This window comes from Miniopterus natalensis, chromosome 7 (genome assembly GCF_054644295.1).
Source record: "Miniopterus natalensis isolate mMinNat1 chromosome 7, mMinNat1.hap1, whole genome shotgun sequence".
NCBI lineage: Eukaryota > Metazoa > Chordata > Mammalia > Chiroptera > Miniopteridae > Miniopterus > Miniopterus natalensis.
In genome coordinates this window covers 26678949-26701626 of record NC_142087.1, presented here as the reverse complement: position 1 = coordinate 26701626, position 22678 = coordinate 26678949, and the positions used below count along the sequence as shown (strand labels likewise).

Below are 22678 nucleotides of genomic sequence, written 5' to 3'. Positions count from 1 at the left end.
ACAAGCCACACCAGGTATTTCAAATGGAGGGAATTTAATACAGGGGTTGGCTGTATAGGCGATGGAAAAAATAGCTTAGCATCTGAATGGGCTGCTCGGGCAACCCAGAGAACAGCAACTGCAGGCAGCTGTTAGCATCCTCATGGTGGGAAGGGCAAAGGGAGATGTTGTTAGCAGGCCATGAAGGGAGGGACTTCCCAGCATGAATGTCGCGGCCAGAAGGCGGCATAAACCCAGGTGGGAGGGAAAGTGAGGGAAGGGAAGACGATGCCCTTCTTTTTCTCGCCCTCTTGTGCTTCCTGTTGGCTGAACTGCCTGGACGCCAGAGGGCAGGGGAACTGGGACTATCCTGAAGGTGCACCAGACATCCTGGGATAGCATCCCAGCATTATAAAGGAGGTAGATGAACCTCTCACCTACAGTGTTGAATGAGAATGAACAAAATACAGAACTAAATGCACAGACTGGCACCACCTCACCACAATGAAATACCACAGAGTTAAAATAAAAATGGATATAAATGGGGACATGCCCAACTGATTGTGGTGTAGCTTCTGGACAGGGCCATAGATATTAGAGGTAAGCCATGGATACTCGAAGAGAGCACTGGCATTATCTGTGATGTCTTCAATTTCACCAGCAGGAAGGAACCTGGGAATTACTTTGCTAATGACAATTTTAACAGGTGAACGCATGAGCCAGTTCTGCTATATGTTGCACCCCTGCGCTCCTAGGCTAAACATCCTCATGCAGGGCATGGCTGGTGCAACCTTGTGAAATGGTTTTTGAGGCTTAAAAGATAATAGAGGATGCAAGAAATGACTCAAGTAAGTATTCCTTGAGTAGAAAACAGTCAAGAGTAAGGACATTCACTGCTCAGCAGCATTCAGCTTAGTGGGAGTGAGTTTCCATTGAGGAAACAACTCCAGGAGCTCCTACGCTGTCACATCTTATTCCAGGCGAGTGCCAGCGAAGGTGGAACAAACAGAGAAAAACCTCAGGACAGCCTCTCCTGGGGAGGGACAATTATAACGTGTGTGTGTGCGTGCGTGCGTGCGTGTGTGTGTGTGTGTCACATCGGCCACACTAAGAAATGGCTATAATTAGTTACAGGATTGTGGTTAACTCTTGCATCAAAGACTGATAACAAGACGCACTGGACCTCCTCTAAGCTCAGGGCAGACTCAGCAGGAAGAGGCCTGAGCGCACCCTACTTGCTGCAGACCTCGGCACCATCCTCCATGCCAGCAGCCAGAGCTCCGGGGGCCTGGCCGCCACCACAGGACTGGGAATCAAAGCCCAGGGCCAAACATCAAAATAAACGTCACATAGAAGTGGCAGAGCTGTCACAGATGCTGTCCCTCCTCGCACTCCTTTCAGAGATACCCTGTCCACTGCTCATTTCTGTGCGGCACATCAACGCCCTCCTGGCTCTCACGCACCCGCAGCTCCTTCGGAAATCAGCGAAAGCGCCATCCCCGGGAGTCGGAGAGGAGCCAGCCTGGGGTAGAAAGGAGGGTGGATACCATCCCACAAGGAAAGGAACCCATCCTCCTTCCTCCCCCAAGAAGGTGTGCATTCCCCTCTCACCATCCTCAGGCCCTCGACAGGGCAGCAGGAGCTCCTGCGCACAGAGGCCTCTGTCTTGGCGTTTCAAATGAAGGCCATCAGGTCTGCTGGGTTAGTCACTCAAGGAGCAAACAATATGCTGGAGGTTTCTTCACTGAGGAGGACAAAACCACAGCACCAGCCTGCTGCCAGGCTCACGGTCCTGCTCCTCAAGCTTCTTCCACATGCAGTAAGACCCTATTCGAATGCTCCTGGCTCCTGTCCCCAGACTCCGACTCAGCAGGCTGGGGTAGGGCCCCTGACTATGCACGTCCTGCAAGCTCACCGGGGGTGCCAGGTGATGCTGATGTAACTCATCCAAGGATCTCACTTTGAAAACACCTGGCTTCTTCTAAGAGCAGAAATTTACGACATGCAGAAGCAGCCCATGGAGCTGTGCAACCTCAATGGCTCTGGGAAACCAACAGAAAATCACATTTGCAAGAGTAATTCTCGTGAAACAAAAAGGAATGATGCTCTGAAGCAAAACTATACTGGTCTGGCTATCAAGGAGCAGGAAGCGTATTTCCAACATCTTGCAGCAGACTAGCGATTTAAAATTAATGACAAAATTAAAAAGTTTCAGTGCTGCCAACGTAAAGACAACTTAGCATCAATGCTCACGTTTTTACAGATGGAAAAACTGAGAACAAGAGCAGACACACAGGTTACCAGCAGGAATGGAGCTAGAACCCTGGTTCCAGACTCACTGTCCTGTTACGGGCAACATGAGCCAAGTTTCCTGGAATCCGTGAATGTTTTCACGGCAGAAGCTGTCAAGATGCAGGAGGATTGTGAAGTTTCACTTTCCTTTGAGGTGGGACAATACGGATCAGTCCTGCACAGTATCAACATAAAAGATTTCATTCCTGGAGTCTCCTAAAATAAACCCCCTCATTCTGCGCTGACACAGGACGTTCATCAGAAGAGCGCGCTCCCAGGCCAGCACCTCTCACCTCCCCTTCCTCTCCCCCCTTCCTACCCTGCTCCCCAACGGACTCGAGAGACACTGAGAAACCAACACGGGGGTTAAGGAGCTATCGAGGGACACTGGCACCCCAGAAGCCTTCAGATGCATCTCTTCCCGGGCAGAACAAGACGTGCCCATTTATGGTTTTCTTGGCTTGGGATTGAAAGATGATGCTCTTGCCATCTTAGGCAAAACAGCTGTCCAGATCTGCCTCGGGGACATCCTTCTCGCAGGCTGACAGCTGCTGGCACTTCAGGGACACTGCTGGCCCGTAAGCCAGAGGGGGCTGGGAGGTTCCACCCCCACCCCCGGACCTCTCGCTGCTCTTGAGAAATCGAGTTAACGGTTCCAATGGTTCTTTCCTTCCTATTGTTATCAGAGAAGCAGCCAGAGTGAAGGAAAACCGAAGCAACTGTCAAGAAGGGGAGATAAGAAAAACAAAGCGCCTGTTTTAAAAAGTGTAGGTGATCGTGTGAAGTATGTCAAGCAGATGCCTCCATCCGACACTCGTCGCCCGCTCCATCTGCCCTCCGAGGTGGGGCTTCCCTCTGCCATCGCTGTCTCGTTAACACTCTGCCTTTGCCTCCCCTTGTGGCGGGGGTTCTGGAGACTTCTGAGGAGGAAGACTTCGGGTAGAAGTGCAGTCTGAGGGTGAAGAAATAAAGTGGGGCCAGGGGCCAGGCAGGGCACACCTGATGAATGGGTTAAATAAAAGTTAAGCTGTTCAAAACGCTCTGAAAGCAGGCTCTACACAGTACCGTGGGCCAGCCCCATCGCGCCACAAACACTCTCAGCAGCAGCGCCAGCTCGTCCAGGCCTAGGGGATCCCTGCAAACACCGTGATCACTAGAAAGTCACAGTGACTTACAGCAGACTCAGAGCACAAAGGAGTTTAATTAGGAGCAATCAAATAGTTTAAAGAACCTATAATATTTTAAATAACCAACAATAAATACTTAATTACATAGTGAATATATATGTTCTATATAGTCAATGGGATATCCAATATATTCAAAATAACACATTTATTTAAAATGTGTTAAGTCACAAACATGCAGCCTGGGATATCATATTGTAAGCCAAAATGCAACATACTACATTGTATTTATTTTATGAAGATCAGCTATTTATTTTATGAGAGGATCATTCAGTGTATGAGAAATACTTACTACCTACATAAAAAATATTTTGCATATGACCAAACACTAGAAAGAACACTAAAACTCAATATTTCATCTTGGAAGGTGGCATAATTTTAACTCATGTTCTGCTTTCTTTTTATTTCTGTTACTAATATAGTTGGCAGTATTCCATCTAGGATGCAAATTAGGTTCCATATATTTGGTACAATGTCATCTGGGCAGAAAGTAATAATCCAACAAATACTTTTGGAGTTTCTCCTCCATCGCAGGCACTGGGCACTGAACACAATAGATGAAGTTCCTGCTCCCGGGAGCTAACATTCTCACTGGGACAGGGTAATAGCAACACAGTGAGAAAATGAATATAAAGCACATGAAACTATAAACTAGCTCCTCACCAAAATGCCAGTGTGGTGTGCACAGGGCTGTCTCTCCAGGACGTCCTGATCCTGCTTCCCAGAGAGTCAGACCGCGGTCACTATCTGATATGCTGAGTGTATCAGCTTCCTATTGTTACTATAATAAAGTCTCGCAAATTTGGTAGCTTAAAACAGCCCCAAGTCTTACAGTTCCAGTAGTCAGAAGGCCTTTTCCAGATCCTGGAAGCTGCCCACATGCCTTGGCTCAGGGCCCCCTTCGATATTCAAAGCCAATAATCCTATCACTCTGACCTCTGCTTCTGTCATCCATCACTTTCCCTGACTCTGGCCCTCCTGCCTCCTCCTTTCACTTATTAAAACCCCTGTGATTACAGTGGACCCATCTGGATAATCCAGGATGATCTCCCCCTCTAAAGTCAGCTGATTAGCAACTTTAATTCCATCTGCAACCTTAATTCCCCCTTGTCATGTAACACAACAGATTCCCAGATTGCAGGAATCAGGACCTGGACACCTGGGGGGGGGGGGGGGGCAGGCGTTACTCTGCAACTACACTGACTGGCGGAGCTTCTTGTTGAAGTCCCTGGCAGGAAACATTCATAATCTCAGTGATGCAAGAAAAAAGAAAAATATTAAATGAACAGAAAGGCTAAGATGACAGAGGGAGCTAGCTAATATGCAGATATGAAATGGTTTAAAAAAAACAGAAATGCATGAACAAAACCTAAATGGGAAAAAAGGCAGTAGAAAAGATCCAAACTCCTGAAAATCAAATCACTAAGGGGGAAAATGTGTAAAGACTCTTACGGAATGAAGAGGAAATGTTCAAGAGGGAAATGATGAAAGAGATGCCAGACGTGGAAGACAGACGCATCATGGCTACTAAATTACAAGCAACTCGTGTTCCAAGAAAAACAATCAAAACAAATGCAAAACCACAATCAAAAGTCATATTTTCTGGACAAAAGAAAAGAAAATTAGAAATTGGTATTTCAAAAGGTACACATAAAAGCACTCTGACAACTTAGAAATTAAAAACTCACTCTTAAATAATTGTTTGCACAAAAATAATAAAACTACAATTACAAGACTTTTAGAAAAATACAATAATGATTAGATGACATTGTAAAATGTATAAGGAGAGTCTAAAGTGGCACTTAAAGGCAAATGTATCACAGCAAGAAAGAATAAAAATATAGAAAGCACTGAATTCAAGATATCAGAAAAGAAAACAAAGTAATTTAGAGAAGATTTTGAAAAACTATTAAAGCGATAATTGATGACTCAGGAAATATGGAGACAAGCAAAATTGGTAAAGATACACAAAAATAATAAATAATAAAATAAACGCAACACAGTCAAATCTGATCCAGGAAATAAGAAAAAGAAACACATAAGTTAGTAATGTGAAAAATGTTACATAATCAAAATTATAGAACAAGTTAAAATTTTAAAATGCATATTTCTGTTCATTTTTAAATCCTTAATGAAACTGACATTTCCTTGGGAAAACAAATTACCTACACAGAAAAGTAGCAATGGGAGATACTGCAAAGTTTGTCCAAAATTAGCTGCAAGAATATAGGCCGAGAAGCACTGTAAGTGTTCTTATGAATTTTAAAGTTACGGATCATTCCCTTGCTTCATAAAATATTCCAGAACATAGAAAATCATGTAAATCACCAAATTGTTTTGTAAAATCAGTGTAATGCTAACACCAAAACCTGGCAAAGCAGCTATATGTCGGTATCTGCCATGGATATAAGAGCAAAAATTCTATAGAAAATACAAATCAAATCCAATATCATATTAAAAGAAAAAATATATCGAGGGTTTACTTTAGGAGCAGCTCAAAGTAGATACTTATTTACATTATGTTATATTAAACACTCCAATAAATGTTAATAAGGTATTTGACCACACACACAACATCCACGGCTGATTTTTTTTTAATTTAAAATTTTTTTTAAAAACTTAGAAAACTAGGAATAAAAGAAAACTTCCATAGCATATTGAAAGTAACCAACTTAACAGCCAACAGTAAAAGGCTACTCAACTACAGCCCAAATTTTAAAATTCCTTATAACAGCAAATTACTGGAAAATACAAGATATTGGTTTGTATAATAAATTTGTCTTCATTATTACTTATATAGTTTAAAACTTAAGAATAAAATATAAATAATAAAAATTAAGAATAAATTAAAAAGAAATCTTTAAAAGAATGTCTAAGGAATGAAAACAATAGGAACAATAAAGAATTAATATCAGATTAACTTTCACAAGCAAATGTAGAAAAGAGATAGGGAAATAATCATGAATCTTGACTAATTTTTTTTAAACCTCGGACTACATGCAGAAGCACACTATGAGCTAGATGATTCAATGCTGTAAAATGCCGGGTTTTCCACAAATTATTTATAGATTTGTCAAAACCCAGAGGCATTTGGGGAAAAATTTGACCAAGATTCTAAAGTGCACCTGAAAGGATAAACAAGTGACAATAGCAAATAGTTTCTTCCCCAAAAACAAGAGGAGTCTTGGTCTATCAGATAATTAACAAGCTAATAAACCACAACAATTCATTAATGGGTAAGTAGAACAAAACAAACATCCCAAAACTGCTTCTGAACACGAGAGAATGGGCATGAAATAAAGGCGGCACCACAAATGTGTGGGTAAAGGGAAGATTCTTAAATAAACCATCTAAACTGTTAACCCTGTTAATCTGTTTAAGTTAAATCTTTACTGTATACTGAAATAAATTCCAAGTGAGTAAAGGGTTAATTTTTTAATTAAATCATAAAACAGGGAAAAGACATGAAGTTTTATATGGAATTAATATATGATCAAGATCCTGATCTAAGAATCAAAAAATGAAAAAATAAATACAAGGAAAAAGAAATACAGCTTTGACTCGATAAACATGAAAATCTTCTGTAAACCCAATGAAAAAAGCAAAACTTCTGAACTAGGATAAAATATTTATATAGAAATGCTCTTTCAAATCATTAATAAAAACACTGTTGTCCTGTTAGGGAAAAAAAAAAATGAAATTCTTCTCACAAGCAAAGAAATATGAATGACCAATAAACTTTTTTTTAAATATCAGCTTCAGTAGTAAAAAAGAAAGGCAAACTGAAGCACTGAGATACCATCTCTCTGCAGTCGAGTTGAATTGAAAATCTGTAAAATAACCATCGTGACTCTGGCAGAGCCGCTGGACTGAGCGCCCTCCAACGCTGCTGTTGGGCGTCTCGGGCCCGTTCAGGTTCCTGGAAAGTTCGCAGCGGTGTGTCGGCTTTGACGGGCGGCACTGGGACACCGAAGCAGCCCTTCCAGGAAGCCACCCTGACCAAAGTGTCAGATTACCAAAGGCTTCGATGCGTTGACAATACCTGATTATCACAAATGGAGGCCTGCATAAATAAATTCGGATATAATCAGAGGATACAACGTAATAGTTGAGTCCATGGGTTCTGGAATCAAAGGACGTGAGTTCAAGTCCACTGACATTCTGTGAGTTGTAGCAGCAAGTTACTTAAACTTTTTGTCATATTTTTCTTTGAATGAGAATGGAGCTAATAATGATACCTACTCCATCAAATGTGGGGATTAAAGGAGTCAGACAGGTAAAGCGCTTAGCTAAAGCAAGCTAAGTGCTCGATAAATACCAGGTGCTATAAGACTAAAAAAATATTATAATTGTAATATGTACTATTGTTATTCAGATATTAATTATTTTTTAAGTTTGACGCCATGGAGAAATGTTTATGTTAAAAAGCAGAATCCACCAATTCTACACAATCTCTTCCAGAAAATAGAAGGGAATACCTCCTAACTCATTTTATGGGGCCAGTAAAACCAGACAGAGATAGTACAAGAAAAGAAAACCATGAGCAATACCCTGGGTGATCACAGACTCAAAAGACCTCAACAAAATATGATCAATTCAAATCCAGGAAAACAGCAAGAGAAAAACACCCCATGATCAACTGGGGCTTAGCCAGGACACGCAAGGCTGGTTCTGTATTTGAAAATCAGTCTGTGTGGCCACCATGGTAACTATCTAAAGAAGAAAAACCATGAGATCATATCAACTGATGGAGGAAAAGCATCTGACCAACTTCAATATCCATCTGATAAAAAATGGTCAGCAAACTAGGACTAGATGGAAACTTCCTCAACTTGATAAAGAACTTGTATGAAAATCCTACAGTAAATACCTTAATTAATGGTGAAGGGCTGAAGGCTTTTCCCCTAAGATCAGAGACAAGGGAAGTATGTCCACTCAAACTCAACATTGTATCGTAAGTCTTAGCCAATGCAATAAGGCAAAAAAAAAAAAAAAAATTAAAAACCCTGGATCTGAGTGTTTATAGCAGCTTTATTCCTAACCACCAAAACTAGAAACAACCCAAATGTTTTTCAATAGGTAAATGGATAAATAAGCTGTATAACAGAATACTACTTAGCCATAAAGAGGAATGAAGTACTGATACAAGCAATAATTTAGATAAATCTGAGAGGCACTATGTTGTAAGAGCCAGCATCAAACTATCACATACTGTAGGATTACATTCGCATGACATTCTCAAAAAAGGCGAAACTATAGTGACAGAGAACAAATCGGGGGTTAGGGATGAGAGAGGGTGTGATTACAAAGGGATAGTCTGAGGGATTTGGGGCGGGGGGTTCTCTTCTGTATCCTGTCAGTCAATTTTATTGCGTGTTAATTTTTTTAAATTTTAAAAGCAGGATCCCAGACACTACATATAGTATATCAGTTTTAAATCACAGAAGGAAATATACTGCAATATTGGAAAACACTGGAACTGGCCTGTCCTCATGCCCGGGATGTTTAAAGTAGGCACAGTGAGTTTTCTTCTGCACATACCCCCAACCCAAACCATGACCCCCACTCAGAGGTCATTACCATCAGGCTTCCAAAGCCCGGCTTATTAGCTCCTAGGGAACTTTGCTTTCTTTGGAAGGGATGTTCAGATCACAGACTAGAATCTCAACACTAGGGATTAAAAAAAACTAAAATCTTATAAACTCAAAGGCCTCTAACACGAAAAATGAATGGGCACTCATTTTTAAAATGACCGATCATTCTCGTGCTATTGTGAGGTTACAGCCCAGGTAGAAGGCAAGTCAAGAAGGTTAACTTCCTCCTAAGGCAAGCTAAGCGCGTCCTAAAAGCCAGTATTTCTGAATAAATAAACCTCTCATTTTCTACAAGAAGCAGCTCACCCTGAAATTCCCTAATTTCCCCCATTTAGTGACTACGCCGCATCCCAAATAATTCCCAGCACAATTCCAGCACTTCAGAAACATTTCAGAATTTAAAATAATTTCACTGACAGTCTGCATTCAGTATATTTCTAACCTTAACTTTCTGCTGTTTTCTCTTAAGTACTTACTAAGCACAGAGTCAGAAAACCTGGGTTTTGACCCCAGTTCAAATTCTCTGTCCCATCAGTTTCTGACCCTTAAACATAGGGTTAGATGTTAAGATACAGTAGTCTCCACATCCCCTCCATCTCTAAAATTCTAGGACAGCAATTTTCAACCTTTTCCATCGCATGGCACACATAAGCTAATTACTAAAATTTCACGGCACACCAAAAAATACATTTTTTGCTGATCTGACAAAAAAATGGGTATAACTTTTATTCATTCACACCAGACAGCTATTGTTGTGTTCACTGTTGTCATTTTTTTTTTTTTTTTTTGACCATCTAAGGGAAAAGAGGTCAGTGGCCCCGACTTAATCATCAGGTACTGCATGTTTAAAAAATTCTTGCAGCACACCGGTTGAAAATCGCTGCTCTAGGAAATGAGTCATAGTGAGAGTAATGTTGCAAGGAGCATGGCTAAGCTGCTCAAATGAACAAGCGACTTGAATAAAATACTTTCACGGAGTATTCATTCAGAAATATTGTGCAAATGACAGAAACAAAATTATTCACTGGGGAAACTGTTAACTAGCCAAGCACGACCTGTCTCTCACACTTAGCTCGGTTACCATTCCTGAAAGTGATAAAACTGCAATGACAGAAGAAACTCTCCACATCTCGATTTCACTCATGCATACTGACCTCCACTCATTTCCCTGCCACCACTCATAACAGTGTTTCATGCAGAGCAGCACTATTGGTGGTGGAATTATACTTAATTCATAAAGCTATAATTTTTAACTTAATTTGGAATAGGTGATAAGAGTTACTTACATTGACCATACCTTTTGTACAAAAAGATACATGGGGAGTGTGTGGTTATCAATGGGCAACACAAGTTATCCTTGTGACATTGGATCTGTCCAATATTTTGACTGTGGTAGTTATGAGAACCTACATCAGTAAAAAAACTTGTACATCATTTAACACACACATGCGCACACACACACTCACAAGTACAAATATAACTGGGGAAATCTGAATAGGATTCGTGGGTTGTATCAATGTCACCACCCTGGTAATATTATACTAGAGTTTTGCAAAATGTTAACCATTGGAGGAAATGGGAAAACTTATAAGGGATCGCTCTGTATTATTTCTTACAACTTCATGTGAATCCACAACTAGCTCAAAACAAATTTCGGTTAAAAAGAAGGATATGATGAAAACTCACCTTTCCCCTACTCCTGACCACTAGCCCTCCCAGGAGGCAACAACTCTTACCGGTTTCATGTTAGTATAGGAGCTAAAAGAGAGAGGGGGGTGGAAGGAAGAAAGGAAGGGTGAGAGGGAAGGAGAATTCAATAACTTGCGATGGTCCTGCAATGTATCACAATAAATTGTTTGGCCCTGGCCGGTGTTGCTCAGTGGTTAGGACACCAGCCTGCACAGGAAGGGTTGAGGGTTCAATTCCAGGTCAAGGACATGTACCTGGGTTGCAGGTTTGATCCCCAGCCCCAGTCAAGGCGAGAGTGGGAGGCAACCAATCAATGTGTCTGTCTCTCTCACATAGATGGTTTTCTCTCTCGCTCACTCTTTCGCCCTCCCCCCCTCCCTTCCACTCTCTCTAAAAATCAATGGAAAAAATATCCTTGGGTGAGAATTAACAACAAAAAAATTTTTTTCAGCTTTCCTGCTCATAGTTGTCCCTGAGACAAGGTCTTACTTAAGCCTAGGAGAGTGTTTCTGTTGAATGAATCCCCGCCTCACCCCAGGGTCCTCTCCCTTTGGGTTCCCAGTAATCTGGTCTTTTCCCTCAAGACAGGATACTGGGAAACCCTTGTCTGGGAAAGCTGACCCTCCCCTGATAAAGAACTAGAGACATGGAGGACTGCCCAATGACACAGCCCAGTCAGCTCACCTTACAGAAGCACAATCAACAGACCCTCCTCCTTGCAGTTTCCAATCATCTTTTTATTGGCTTCACTTAAATATGAGTACACATCAAGGATCACTTGACATTCAAAGAAAGCACATATGAAAATCAAAACAAAGCAAATAGATAACAGCAACTTGGAGAAAGATTCCATACAGAAAAAGGAAAACTTCAAAGACACTATTAATAACTTAGGGATATAAGAGATGATGCTGTATCATTGAAACAGAACAGGATGCTACTAAAAATAACTTTCAAAGGAAAACAGGGCTCTTGGAAATAAAATATATGACACCAGAGAATAAAAGCTCAGTATAAGAACTGGAAGATATGGTTAAGAAAATATACAGATATTAGAGCAAAAAGGATGAGAGAAAAAAACAGGATAGAAGAGCTAAGAAAATCAAATAAACCCAGGAAGTCAAACATCCAAATAATAAACAATCCAGAAAGAGAAGAAAGAACTTAAGATGGAGAAAATCATAAAAGACAAGTTCACAGGTCTGGAGGACCTACGCTTCCAGATTAAAAGAACCAAGGGAGTGGCCAAGGAAATGCATGAAAACAGAACCCCACCAGTCATAAACATGACATGAGAAAACATTATGAGCAAAGTAAAGAGCACACATGCCCTTAGAGGAAAAAACAGATTTCACTCAAAAACTGGAACAGCATCAGACACCTCAGGGGCAAGGTGGCATGGGAAGCGAGAAGACAACAGAACAATGCCTTCAAAATTCTGAGGGGGAAAAATGTGTTCCAACTGAAATTCTTTACCCAGCCCAACTATCCTCTAAGTGTGCAGATAGAATGGATGTATTTTCAAACCCACATAATCTCAAATCTTTGTTTGGTTATTTCCATACCCCTGTCGTAGGAGGTACCTGCAGTGTGTAATGTGTGATCCCCAAAAGTATATACCACAAAACCAAGGACCCAAACATGAGTTACAGGAAACAGGACTCCCAACATAGGGAGAGCTGGGGTGGGGAGACATTCAGGAAGAAGCTGGAGAGAGAGCTCAAGATCACAGCTGGGCATCAGATTTATCGAGCAGCCTCTCCAGACTAGACCAGGACAGAAGAATCTGGTAAAGATTTAATCAGAAAGAGAGCTGGACAGCGTATCTATGGGCATTGTCTATATGGAGAGGAGACAAAGGCAACTGGAGGAAAGTTTGAGTTTCAATGAGTAGTAAAGTCTTAGAAAACTAAGAAGACCAATATTAACTCATGTGCAGGATAGAAAAATTAAGCCCAGTGTATTTCCCAGCTCAGCTGTGAAGACCACAGACGTGGCTATGATAACGTAAACATTGACCACTGATATAACCCAGTGGTACCAGTCTTGGCTGCATGCTGGAGCCACTTGTCTCAACTTAAAAAAATCTCAACGCCCAGGCTATACCCCTGAGCAACCCATCTGAATCTCTGGGGGGCAAGACCCAGCCAGGAGTAAGGTTTAAGGTTATAACCTGGGGTAATCACAACGTGCAAAGAAGACTGAGACCCACAGAGCTTACCAAAGGTATGATCTCACCCTCAAGTATACTACTCACAGATTATTTGTAGCTGCAACTGCTCACAGTCTTGGCTTTCCACGGTTCACTATGTTCCACCTAGATGTCCTGGCAGTCATCAAAGTCAGAATTCCAAAAGCGAATGCTTCAGGTTCTTGCTTAAAACTGGCGCTATTGACTTCTTGGTGTCAACTTAGAGCACCCCATTTCTCCTGGTCACCCATGCCCTACCTCACCCACTTTGTTCTTACATCAAAGGCCTACTCAAGAAAACTGCTTGTTATTTCCTGCCCTACACAGCTCCGATTCCGCAGCTGACTGCCTCATTACAGTGAAAATAACTCCTGCTTCAGGACAAACAATGCTGAGGCACAAAGGGAAAAATGAAGAGAAAAAACACAAAGTTGCAAATGTGAAATTCCCCCAAACTAGGTCACAGCAGATAGCTTACTTTATTTGTTCACCCTCTCCTAGAAATAAAGCGATTGACAAGCAAGGGAAAATGGCTAGGTTTCATGATTTAAATAAGCACCTAGTATTGATTTGGACGGTCTCAAATATCTACATATTGCCATTCTAAACCCACCTCCCCCCTTCCTACACATCGATCTCATTAAAAGGCCAAGGCTTCATTTGGAGCCTGTGCCTAAAACCTGATCACGCTGCCGTCTCCCATGGTGTTTGGGCACCAACTTCCGAGCCCATCTGCAGTGCACAAGAGAAGCTGTCTCTCCTGCACCTTTGTCAGCACTTGATATTTTCGTGTTTCAGTTCTGCCAATCCGATATTGAAGAGTGGTATTTCATCATTTTAAAATGTAGATGTCCCTGATTACTATCAACACGAAGGATTTTTCGTTTGTGTCTACTGGCCATTTGCAACTGCTTTTTTGTGTGAATTGCCTGTATCTTTTGCCCAATTTTCTATGAGTTTGCCTTTTTGTCCCAATTCCTTACCAGCCTAATTTCTTTTACTTCCCAGGTTCCAGCTTCTCCTGACCACCAACACCTCCTCCAGGCCACGCTGTATTTCTCCTTCATATCTCTTGTAGGGCTTGAAAATTAACTGCTCAATGCCCCTCTTCCCGAAAGCCTGAGGGCCATGAGGAAGATACTCTGCGTGCCTGTCTCTGACCCCACTATCACTGCAACAACTAGCAAAAAGCTACGAGTGTTGACTGAATGAACAAAGTTCCCTGTGTCTTTCACCAATGAGGTCCAGGCAGAAACCCACTCAAGGTGCGCCACTGAAAAGAGTCTCATAAAGGGACCATTTGAAAAGGTGGAAGCAGAGGCCCCCAGGACTCAGTGATGAGGAGCAGGAGCCTATGAGACCTCTAGCCATAGGGGAGGGTCCGGGAGATCTCACCCAAGCCTGAGAAACTGCCTCGCTGATTGAAACTGCCTGGATGGTGCCATCACCACTTCACTCAGAGAAAACCTTCTTCCACTTGAAACCTTAATATTTCAAATTCTAAATCCTACAGAGTAACACCACATTTAAAACCACTGTAGAAGATAAACAAAAATCATTGCCAAACGAGTTCTACAGGAATGGAAGGCAGGAAAAGGCCAGAAAAACTAGAATTACCCTCCTAGCAGAATCACCCACTTGCTGTATGACTTCGGGGATGTTTTCTGAACACCTATCTCAGTTTCCCCATTAAAAAAGTCTATGTACTATTATTCCCCCCCCCCAAAATTATTTTGCTCAAGAAAAAGAAAGCTTCTTAAAGAAAAAGACAGTTGCCAAAACCCTGTCCTATCAGCCAACTTCCACCAGGCCTTGGAATTCTCAACAAATGGCTGGTTTTGCAATTCTTTTGGCTTTGCCAACCCTCCAGGGTAAAAAAAATCTTCCCACAAGGTTTGGAGGCTTTCAAGTGGAGGAAATCTCGCAGAAAAATCTGGGTTGATGAGCAGCTAAGAAAAGCCAGGAGGAAAGACACACATCTATATATGTTTAGGCAGAAAATAGAAAAGGTTGAAAAGCAATGTTTCTAAAATACTGCTTCTCTGAAAGCAACCTTCTGCTACTCCTTTACTCGCCGGGTGACTGAAAAAGGCAGCGTGATTCCCGTCTTCTATTCATGCCCTAAGCCCCGGCTGGGGAGTACGCGGCGTGCAGCTCTGACGAAGGGGGGCTTGGGTTCAAATCCTGAATTTAAGGAAGGGACACCAGGCAAGGCACTCCCCTTTCTGCAACTCAGTGTCAGCCCATGAAAAATGAGTATAAACATCGCCTTTTCTGGATTGGGGGAAGAATTATAAATCATGAAAATGAAGTGCATGCCAGCCAGTGGGCTCCTCACACACAGGAGTTAGATTTGTCACGGGTGCTGTGGTTTGAAAATCAAAGGAGCTTCTTTACTTAACAAAGATTTTTGGAGAAGCTACTATGGGCTGGGTGACAGAGGTGACAAAGGTGAGACAAGTTCACAGTGTCCCTCACCTCCTGGGCTTAGAATCTGGTGAAAGGAGATGTTACTCGAATCATAACCGAAGAAATACGTAATTGCTGACTGTGATAAATGCTGAAGGGAAAAGAGTCTGCTCAGAGAGCAGAATGGGGGACCTGGTCTGGTCAGGAAGATCTGGGGCCAGGGGCTGAAGGAGGAAGGATTAACTAGCTACAGTGGTGACAGTGGGACCAGCACGTGCTAGAGGTCTTGGGCCAGAAGAAGGGTCACCCTTTCGAGAAGCAGAAGAAAGGCCAGCGTGGTGAAGCGTGGAAAGGGGAGATAAAGCTGGGGAATCCGGCAAGACCTCCCTGTAAGCCACACGCGGGATGGAAAGGTCAAGGTCATGGTCCTCCGAGAATGAGAAACCGCAAAGCTAAAGATGGGGTCTCAGATCTGCGACCGACATTTGCTAGCCAACTCCCCTGCAGCCCTCTCTTCAGCTCTGGATCCCACACCAGTTAGGCGAGTAGCGATGTTTTCACGATTGCAGCGTATTCCAAAAATTACATACACACGCGCGTTCCGAGAGGATAAGCTGGCCTTGCATTTGCCATTCACCGTTTACCACCCTGGGAAATAGCTACGATTGCTCCTAAGTTCTGATCCCTTTGAGTCCCTGGCTTGCCAAAGGCCACACCAGCATCTCCCAGTGCACGTGCTGGCCTTGCGTTGCCCTGACAGGCCTCCACCGAGTGATGGCCCCCATCTTCTTAAGCTTGGGCTGACGTCGCTCACTGCCTCGACCAACAGGAAAGTGACACCATGTGACTTCTGAGGCTAAGACATAAAAATGCCAGGCACTTCCACCCTGTTCTCTTGGACCCCAGCTGCCATGCTCTGGGGATGTTCAAACCAAGGCACATGGAGATGCCACATGTAAGTGTTCTGGCTGACATCCCAGCTGAGGGTCCAGCCAACAGCTGGCATCAACCCCAGACTGAGAGTGATGCCGTCACCAGATGGCTGCAGACCTGGCTGTGAGGTCACCTAGCCTTTCACTCTTTCCAGCTGAGGCCCCAGGTATAATGGAGCAGAGAAAAGCCACCCCTCTATGCTGTCTAAGTTCCTCAGCCAAAGTACCCATAGCAAAAAAATAATTGTTTTATACTAGAAAACGTATCTCAAAGTATGTGTGTACGTGTACGTAAAAGCACACATATACAGGGTGTCCCAAAAAATGTATATGTACTTTGAATAATTATAAAGTCAGTGTTTATTAACATACAGTTCATTTTCAAAACTTAAAAGAATCTACAGAAATGAATAATTTTTTTGTCAACGCCTGTTTTCAAACTGATGACCATTCTGGTCCAGGCACTGCTGATAACAAGAAGCAATGGAATCGCAAACGTCAAGAATCATTTCGTTCAGTATCTGTGTGCCCTCAATTTGTTGACTGTTGCTGGTTTTATGCAGTAAACTTTACCTTTTATGTATCCCCATAAAGAAATCTAGTGGCACTTTAGGATAAACTGTCTTTGTTCAAAGCCTAGTCTGGCTTCACCCATTATTTCAAATCAGTTAAACCTGAACAGGTGTGAAAATGAAGTGAGTTATCAGCGGCTAAAGTGGACGTACACTTTTGGAACACCCTACATGTACACATGCGTATATACTTGAATAATTTTTCTTATTCACTGTTCACCTCTCAGGAACCTTCTTCAGGGAACGGTTACTCCTGAGTTAGCACCCTGGGCTTCATCCACACCACTTCTGGAAAAAGATCACCATGGTCCTTACTTCAAAGAATAATTAAACACTTTAAAACATTCGAAACATACAAAAGTAACCCATCCTCACTGCAAAAAAGAAAGGAACACACTTGTTAGCAAGTCTGACAACTTATTGCAATTGGCTTTGAAAACAGAGATCAAAAATGAGATCTTCATCGGCAGCAACTAACCAGGACGCCCAGGACTTAACTCTCCCCGCTGCCGGAGGCTCACACATCTGCAAAGAGCGTTTGCAGCTTAAATAAGGCCACGCCGATAACGTGCCCTCAGCTGCCTTTAAGGGCCCACACACTTCCAATTATTATTATCCCTTTGTTGTCATGAGAATTAAATTTTTCTTGGTTCCCCCATTAACCCTTTCGACCTAAATTTCACAATGCTCCTGTTTCACCTCAGCAGAAAAGACTCTATACTGACTCTGGTTAAATGTCAAGAAAGGGATCTCAGATTCCATATGACCAGAAATATTATACATTATGTAACATAATTACCACACACCTCTATTTTGGTTTAGTGAAGAACTGTCCTTTTTATTTTTTTAAAAAAGTCAATCTGTGTTAGAAAAGAGGGTTCTGAAAAGTTCCACTTAATCACGCATGGCTTTCAAGGTGAACAAATAAAAATATTACCTTTGATCCTTATGAAGGTACCCCCTGTGTGGTTACATAAATATTACAAAGCTGCACCCAGACGGTGGTATAAATACCAGGGAACAAAGGTGCGATCAAAGAGCCAGGTCAACTCCCTCTACTCATCAATTGCTGTGTGACCTGAAGCGAATCACTGAGCCTCTCTAAGTCCTTAAAACAAGGTTAACTTCCAAACTTTTTTTCCTTGCTGAAAGGGCCCTTAAGTCGAGTAGCCCCAGGTTTCCAAGGTCATACTCACTATTCAAATGCTTACATGTTGAATGACAATCTCCCAAGCAAAGGAATCACTTGCAGATTCACACACATTAATTAATATCTTTAAAATTATCTCAAAAAGCCATACCTTGCTGTGAAATACTGGTGTGTCTCACGTAATGACATTATCAATATATAACAGAAAAAAGGGTGCTGCAACACAGAATTAAGTCTAGCATGTCATTTGGGGGAAAAAAATGGAGGTTGGGTGGCATCCCCTCAACACTTGGCTTTTCTTGGTTATCTTCAGGTACTGGGGTGAGGGTCTTCTTAAGCCCCACATCTATGGGAGGGGGTAGAGAGAGGGAAAGACAGTATGAGTGGAAGGAAAAAGAGAGAGATCAAGAGCAGGAATGGGGGAAAGGGCTGGGCTATGGAACTAAATCTGAGTCACTGGCACCTGAACAGAAATGTCACTGCCAGGGAAACCATTTCAAAATGACATTCTAGTCACCACGTTTCCAGTTTGCAGAGTGTCTGCACTCCCTTCTCCCCAAACATCCCAGCTTTCTCGGGGCCCAGGCAGCCCCCTGCCACTGATGGACTTAATTGTATGGGTCACATTCTCCATCCTGAAAAATGTCTCTTTATCCTGGAAAGTGGTGGGAACTCTATGACTCATAGAGCCCCGACATGCAAGAAAAATGGCCGGCATGCAACTGACTAGGAATGGCCCTTTCCAAAGGTGACATGAAGTACAGGCTGGCTTGGCACTCATAGAAACTGAGACTGAAATGGGGGGTCATGAAAACCCTCTTGGTGAGAACTGTCAGGTCTGACTCTGCCCTTGGAGAGGGTTCCACTTCCCTCACCCAGCACGGTCCCCTTCCTGATGTCAGCCCCCATCGCCAGACCACCTGGGATTGGGGAGCAGTAGGGAGAGCCGTGGAGTCTCGGCAGCTTCACCGAAGGCCAGAAGAGACTCTCATATTACCATATATGCTGAAGTCTGTCAACAGGTCTGCGAAGACCTGAACCAAGATGGACCATCTGCTTTCCCCACAAAGCACAAGACCAGCCAATCTGGGGGAGATCCCTTAACTGATGACACCTTTACAAATATTTTTCCATCACTAATCCAAATGCCTTTCCTGTGCACTTCATAACACCTCGTATTAAAGCCACGTCTATCTTAACACCAAAGCACGGATTTGTAACTGCTTTTTCTCACAATTATTTATATGACTATTTTCCCAGGAAACATGCCACTTGAACGGCTGGGATATAAAACCGTTTTTACAAGAGCGATCCTTCCAAGTCATTCCTCTGGTTTTTAGACAGCTGCACCCCAGGGTCCAAACTGTTTTTCGGTGGACAACTGCTCTGAGCACATTTCTCCACAATATCTATTTCGGCTCCAGGAAGGCCAAAGACGGAGATAAAACAAAAGTTGTGGGTTTAGAGGGTGGACCCACTGCCCGGCACCATGAAAGCAGAGGGCAGAGTGACGGGCAGTCCAGTCCAAACCATTTACTCCAGAACTGCGAGTCCACAGAGCACCGGTCTGCCCAGTGCCCGGTTGGTCTGAGAGAACAGTGCATTCCTAAGCCCTGGCCAGGTGGCCACTTTTCTCCTCTCCAAGTTCCCAGCATCTGTTCTCCAAAGGCCGGCGCGGTGCTTTCCACCTGGCCGCCCTGCCCGTTCCGTACGGAGAACACTCGGGAACCACGCGTTCACCTGCCAGCCCGCCCCCCCCCCCCCCCGGTGCCCTCCGCCCAGCGAGCACACAGGTGGGTCACCTGCGCAGGTACCGAACCTCGCCGGGTCCAGTCCACCGGGGGACCTGCTTAGGGTAACAGTCCCCACGGCCGCCACCACCAGCCCCTCCAGCTTGTGGGTGCGTCCCTCCCAGGGGCACAGGTGGGGGTTCCCGGGCCAGCCCGGCGCCCCGGGTGCTGAGTGCTTCTCCGTGCGCGCTGCCCGCCGCAGGGCCCCGTCCGCCCGAGCCCCGCGCCCGGCCGGGGAGCCCCGCGCCCACTCACCGTGATGCTCCTGCATGCTCGACAGCGACCAGAGCAGCAGCGCCACCAGGGCCAGGAAGCAGAGCTGGCTCAGCAGAAGGTCCCTCCGGCGACTCCGGCGACGCTCGCGATCCTCCTCGTCGGGCGCCGGCATCGTGGGGAGGCAGGGCGGGGGCCCCGGCGGGCAGCGGCCGCCCGGGGGGCGGGGGGCGGCGGCGGGGACGGCGGCGGGCGGCAGCCCCGCGCTCTGCAGCCGCGCGCTCTCGCCGCGCTCCCGCCCGGCCGCCGCGGCCGCCTTGCCCTGCTCGCCGCCGCCGCGCCGCTTCTGCCCGCGGTCGCCGTCGTCGCCGTCGCTCAGGCCCTCCTCCCCCTCGCCCTCCGCCTCCGCCTCCGCGCCTCGGGCCCGCGCCGCCGCCTCCGGGCGCTCGGGGTCCCGCTCCTCCTCGCGCGCCATGGCTCCCACGCTCGGCGTCCGCGCTCGGCCTCGGGCGGCGGCGCGGCGGGGGCGGCGGGGGCGGCCGGGAGGCGGGGGCGGCGGCGGCCGAGGAGGAGGAGCGGGGACGGACCGGCGGGAGGAGGCCCCGCCGCTGGCCAGCTCTGCCGGCTGGCGCGGCCGCCGGGCTGGCTCCGGCCTCGCGGGCTGCGGGAGCGCGGGACGCGGCCGCCCGCTACTCCACGGCCCGCGCGCGGGGAGCCGCGGCCGAGCGGGGGGCGCCGGGCGAGGCGGGGCGCGGAGGGCGCCGCTCCCCGCAGCCTGCCACGCACCGGGGCTCGGGCGCGAGCGGGGGCAGTGCGGGGACGCAGCCGGCGCCGGCCGGCACCGCGCACGGGGGGCGCGTGGGGAGGAGACTGCGCTGAGCCGGGCGCCCGGGGCGCGAGCCTTCAGTCCTCCGTGCCGGGGGCAGGGGGCGGCGAAGGAGGCCCCCTCTCGGGGAACACGAGCTCCGAAAGGCGGGCTACCAGGAGGATGGGTTCACTCGAAACTTTCGGACAAACCCAGGGCCTCTTCCGCCTCCTACCCACCCCCTGCCCAGAAAGGGGGCGCCACGAGGGCGCGTGGCTGCGCTCGCCCAGCTACCTGCCTCGCCTCCTCCTGCGGGCCTCCTGGGTTTCCCTCCGCCCCCTTGTGGGGATCCCCCTGCACGCCAGTCTCCGGACCTGGACCAGGGCTCCCCAGATGCTCTTGGCTCGCTGGGGGTGTCCTGGCTCCCCCCTCTGGCGCGGGCTCGCACTTCACTCCTTGATTGTGCTGGACAAAGTCTGATGCCGTGGCCCAGGGAAGCGGGGCATCTGGCACTGTCCCTGCGTGAGGCCGCCTGGGCGCCCGTCGCCAACCTTGGGTGGAGGCTCCTGAGCTTCAGGCTTTGCGCAGGGAGCATCGGCGGGCCCCTACCTCTGAGGTCAGGGCCCTAGGACCCCCAGTCCCTTGTCTCCAAGGTGTTGGCTGTCCTAGGGCCTGGCTGGGTCCATAGCCCTGCAGAAGCCGTGCGTTTAGAGAGGACACCTAGTGGTGTGAGGCACACCCAAGCCCCCTCCTCCGGTCGCTTTGCTTCTTCCTGGTGCCTCCCTGGGGCTGCTGGCTAGGAGGGCAGATGGATGCATTTGCGGTGAAGCTGAAAACTGAAGGGCATGTTCATAAGAGCATCACCTGGAAACCAGGTGTCCGTGTCCACGGAATCCAATCCTATCATGATACCTCTGCAGATGTCCAGGGAAGTGAGGAGGGAGGGAACCTCTGTACAGGTTTCTCCACTCCTCTGGGAGGACCCCCATGTCCAAGTGTCTTCCCACCTGTAGTGACCTCCTAGCCCACGGTCTCCCAGATGTCCCCCAACAGCATCTGGGGACATGGGTGTGGCTTCCTTTCCACGGAGAGGCCATTTCACCCAACACGATGGGAAGACTTTTGCTTCATGGACCTTTCATTTGTTTCCTCCTGTGCTCAGCTTGACATCCTGCCAGACACACAGAGCACCTTTCCTGCAATGCTCTACAATGTGGATTTCCCTTTGCTTTGATTACCAGGTCCAGAGGAGGGTTTAAAGATATGTAAGTACATCCAGGCTGGAGTGTGTGGGGGAAATTCTCCAGTCGCCTTACCTTCATCAAACACGTGGAGACACCGAAATAAAAGTTTAGGAGCTCAGAACACTCCCTTTCATTCAACTGACCAGGAAATACACTCACTTCGCTTTTTCTAGTGTACGTAGGGAAAATAAAAGTGAGAGAGGGAATCTGGAACTAATTGGGTTAGAGAACGAACACTAGCTCAGGGGAAAACTGCCACAGGCACTAGGAGTTGTGTAATCTGGGGATGAGTTAGGAAGGGAGCAGGAAGGGGAAGGGCAAGAAAGCAAGAACTGGCAATTCCCTGGAAATTCTCTCAGCACCTGCAGTGAGTGCAAGGAAAAAAGAGGAAGGGGGTAAGGGAGGGAGGAGGGGGAAGAGAGAGAGAGAGCTCCTTGGCACATAGAAATGACTTTTTTAGTTAATATTGACAGATTTCAGAGCGAAGGGGTGCGCCGAAGTACTACAGAGACAAAGACCCCAGAGGAGCCCACCACTACCCAAGGAAGGGAACTGGGGGCTTCTGGTCCGCAGTCTGGCAGCACCGTGGCCGTGGAGCCCTGACCCCACGCTGCCAGGGCGTGGGAAGAGGGAA

General features: G+C 46.1%; 1 protein-coding gene across 1 annotated transcript in view; it reads right to left on the bottom strand.

The window, feature by feature from the left end:
• Positions 1 to 20170, bottom strand: part of SLC24A3 (solute carrier family 24 member 3) — a 318425-nt gene extending 298255 nt beyond the window's left edge. The window contains exon 1 of the mRNA XM_087818590.1: positions 20038 to 20170. Coding sequence (XP_087674716.1) covers positions 20038 to 20170 — 133 coding nt within the window. The remainder of the gene's footprint in view (positions 1 to 20037) is intronic.
• Positions 20171 to 22678: the final 2508 nt, after the last annotated feature.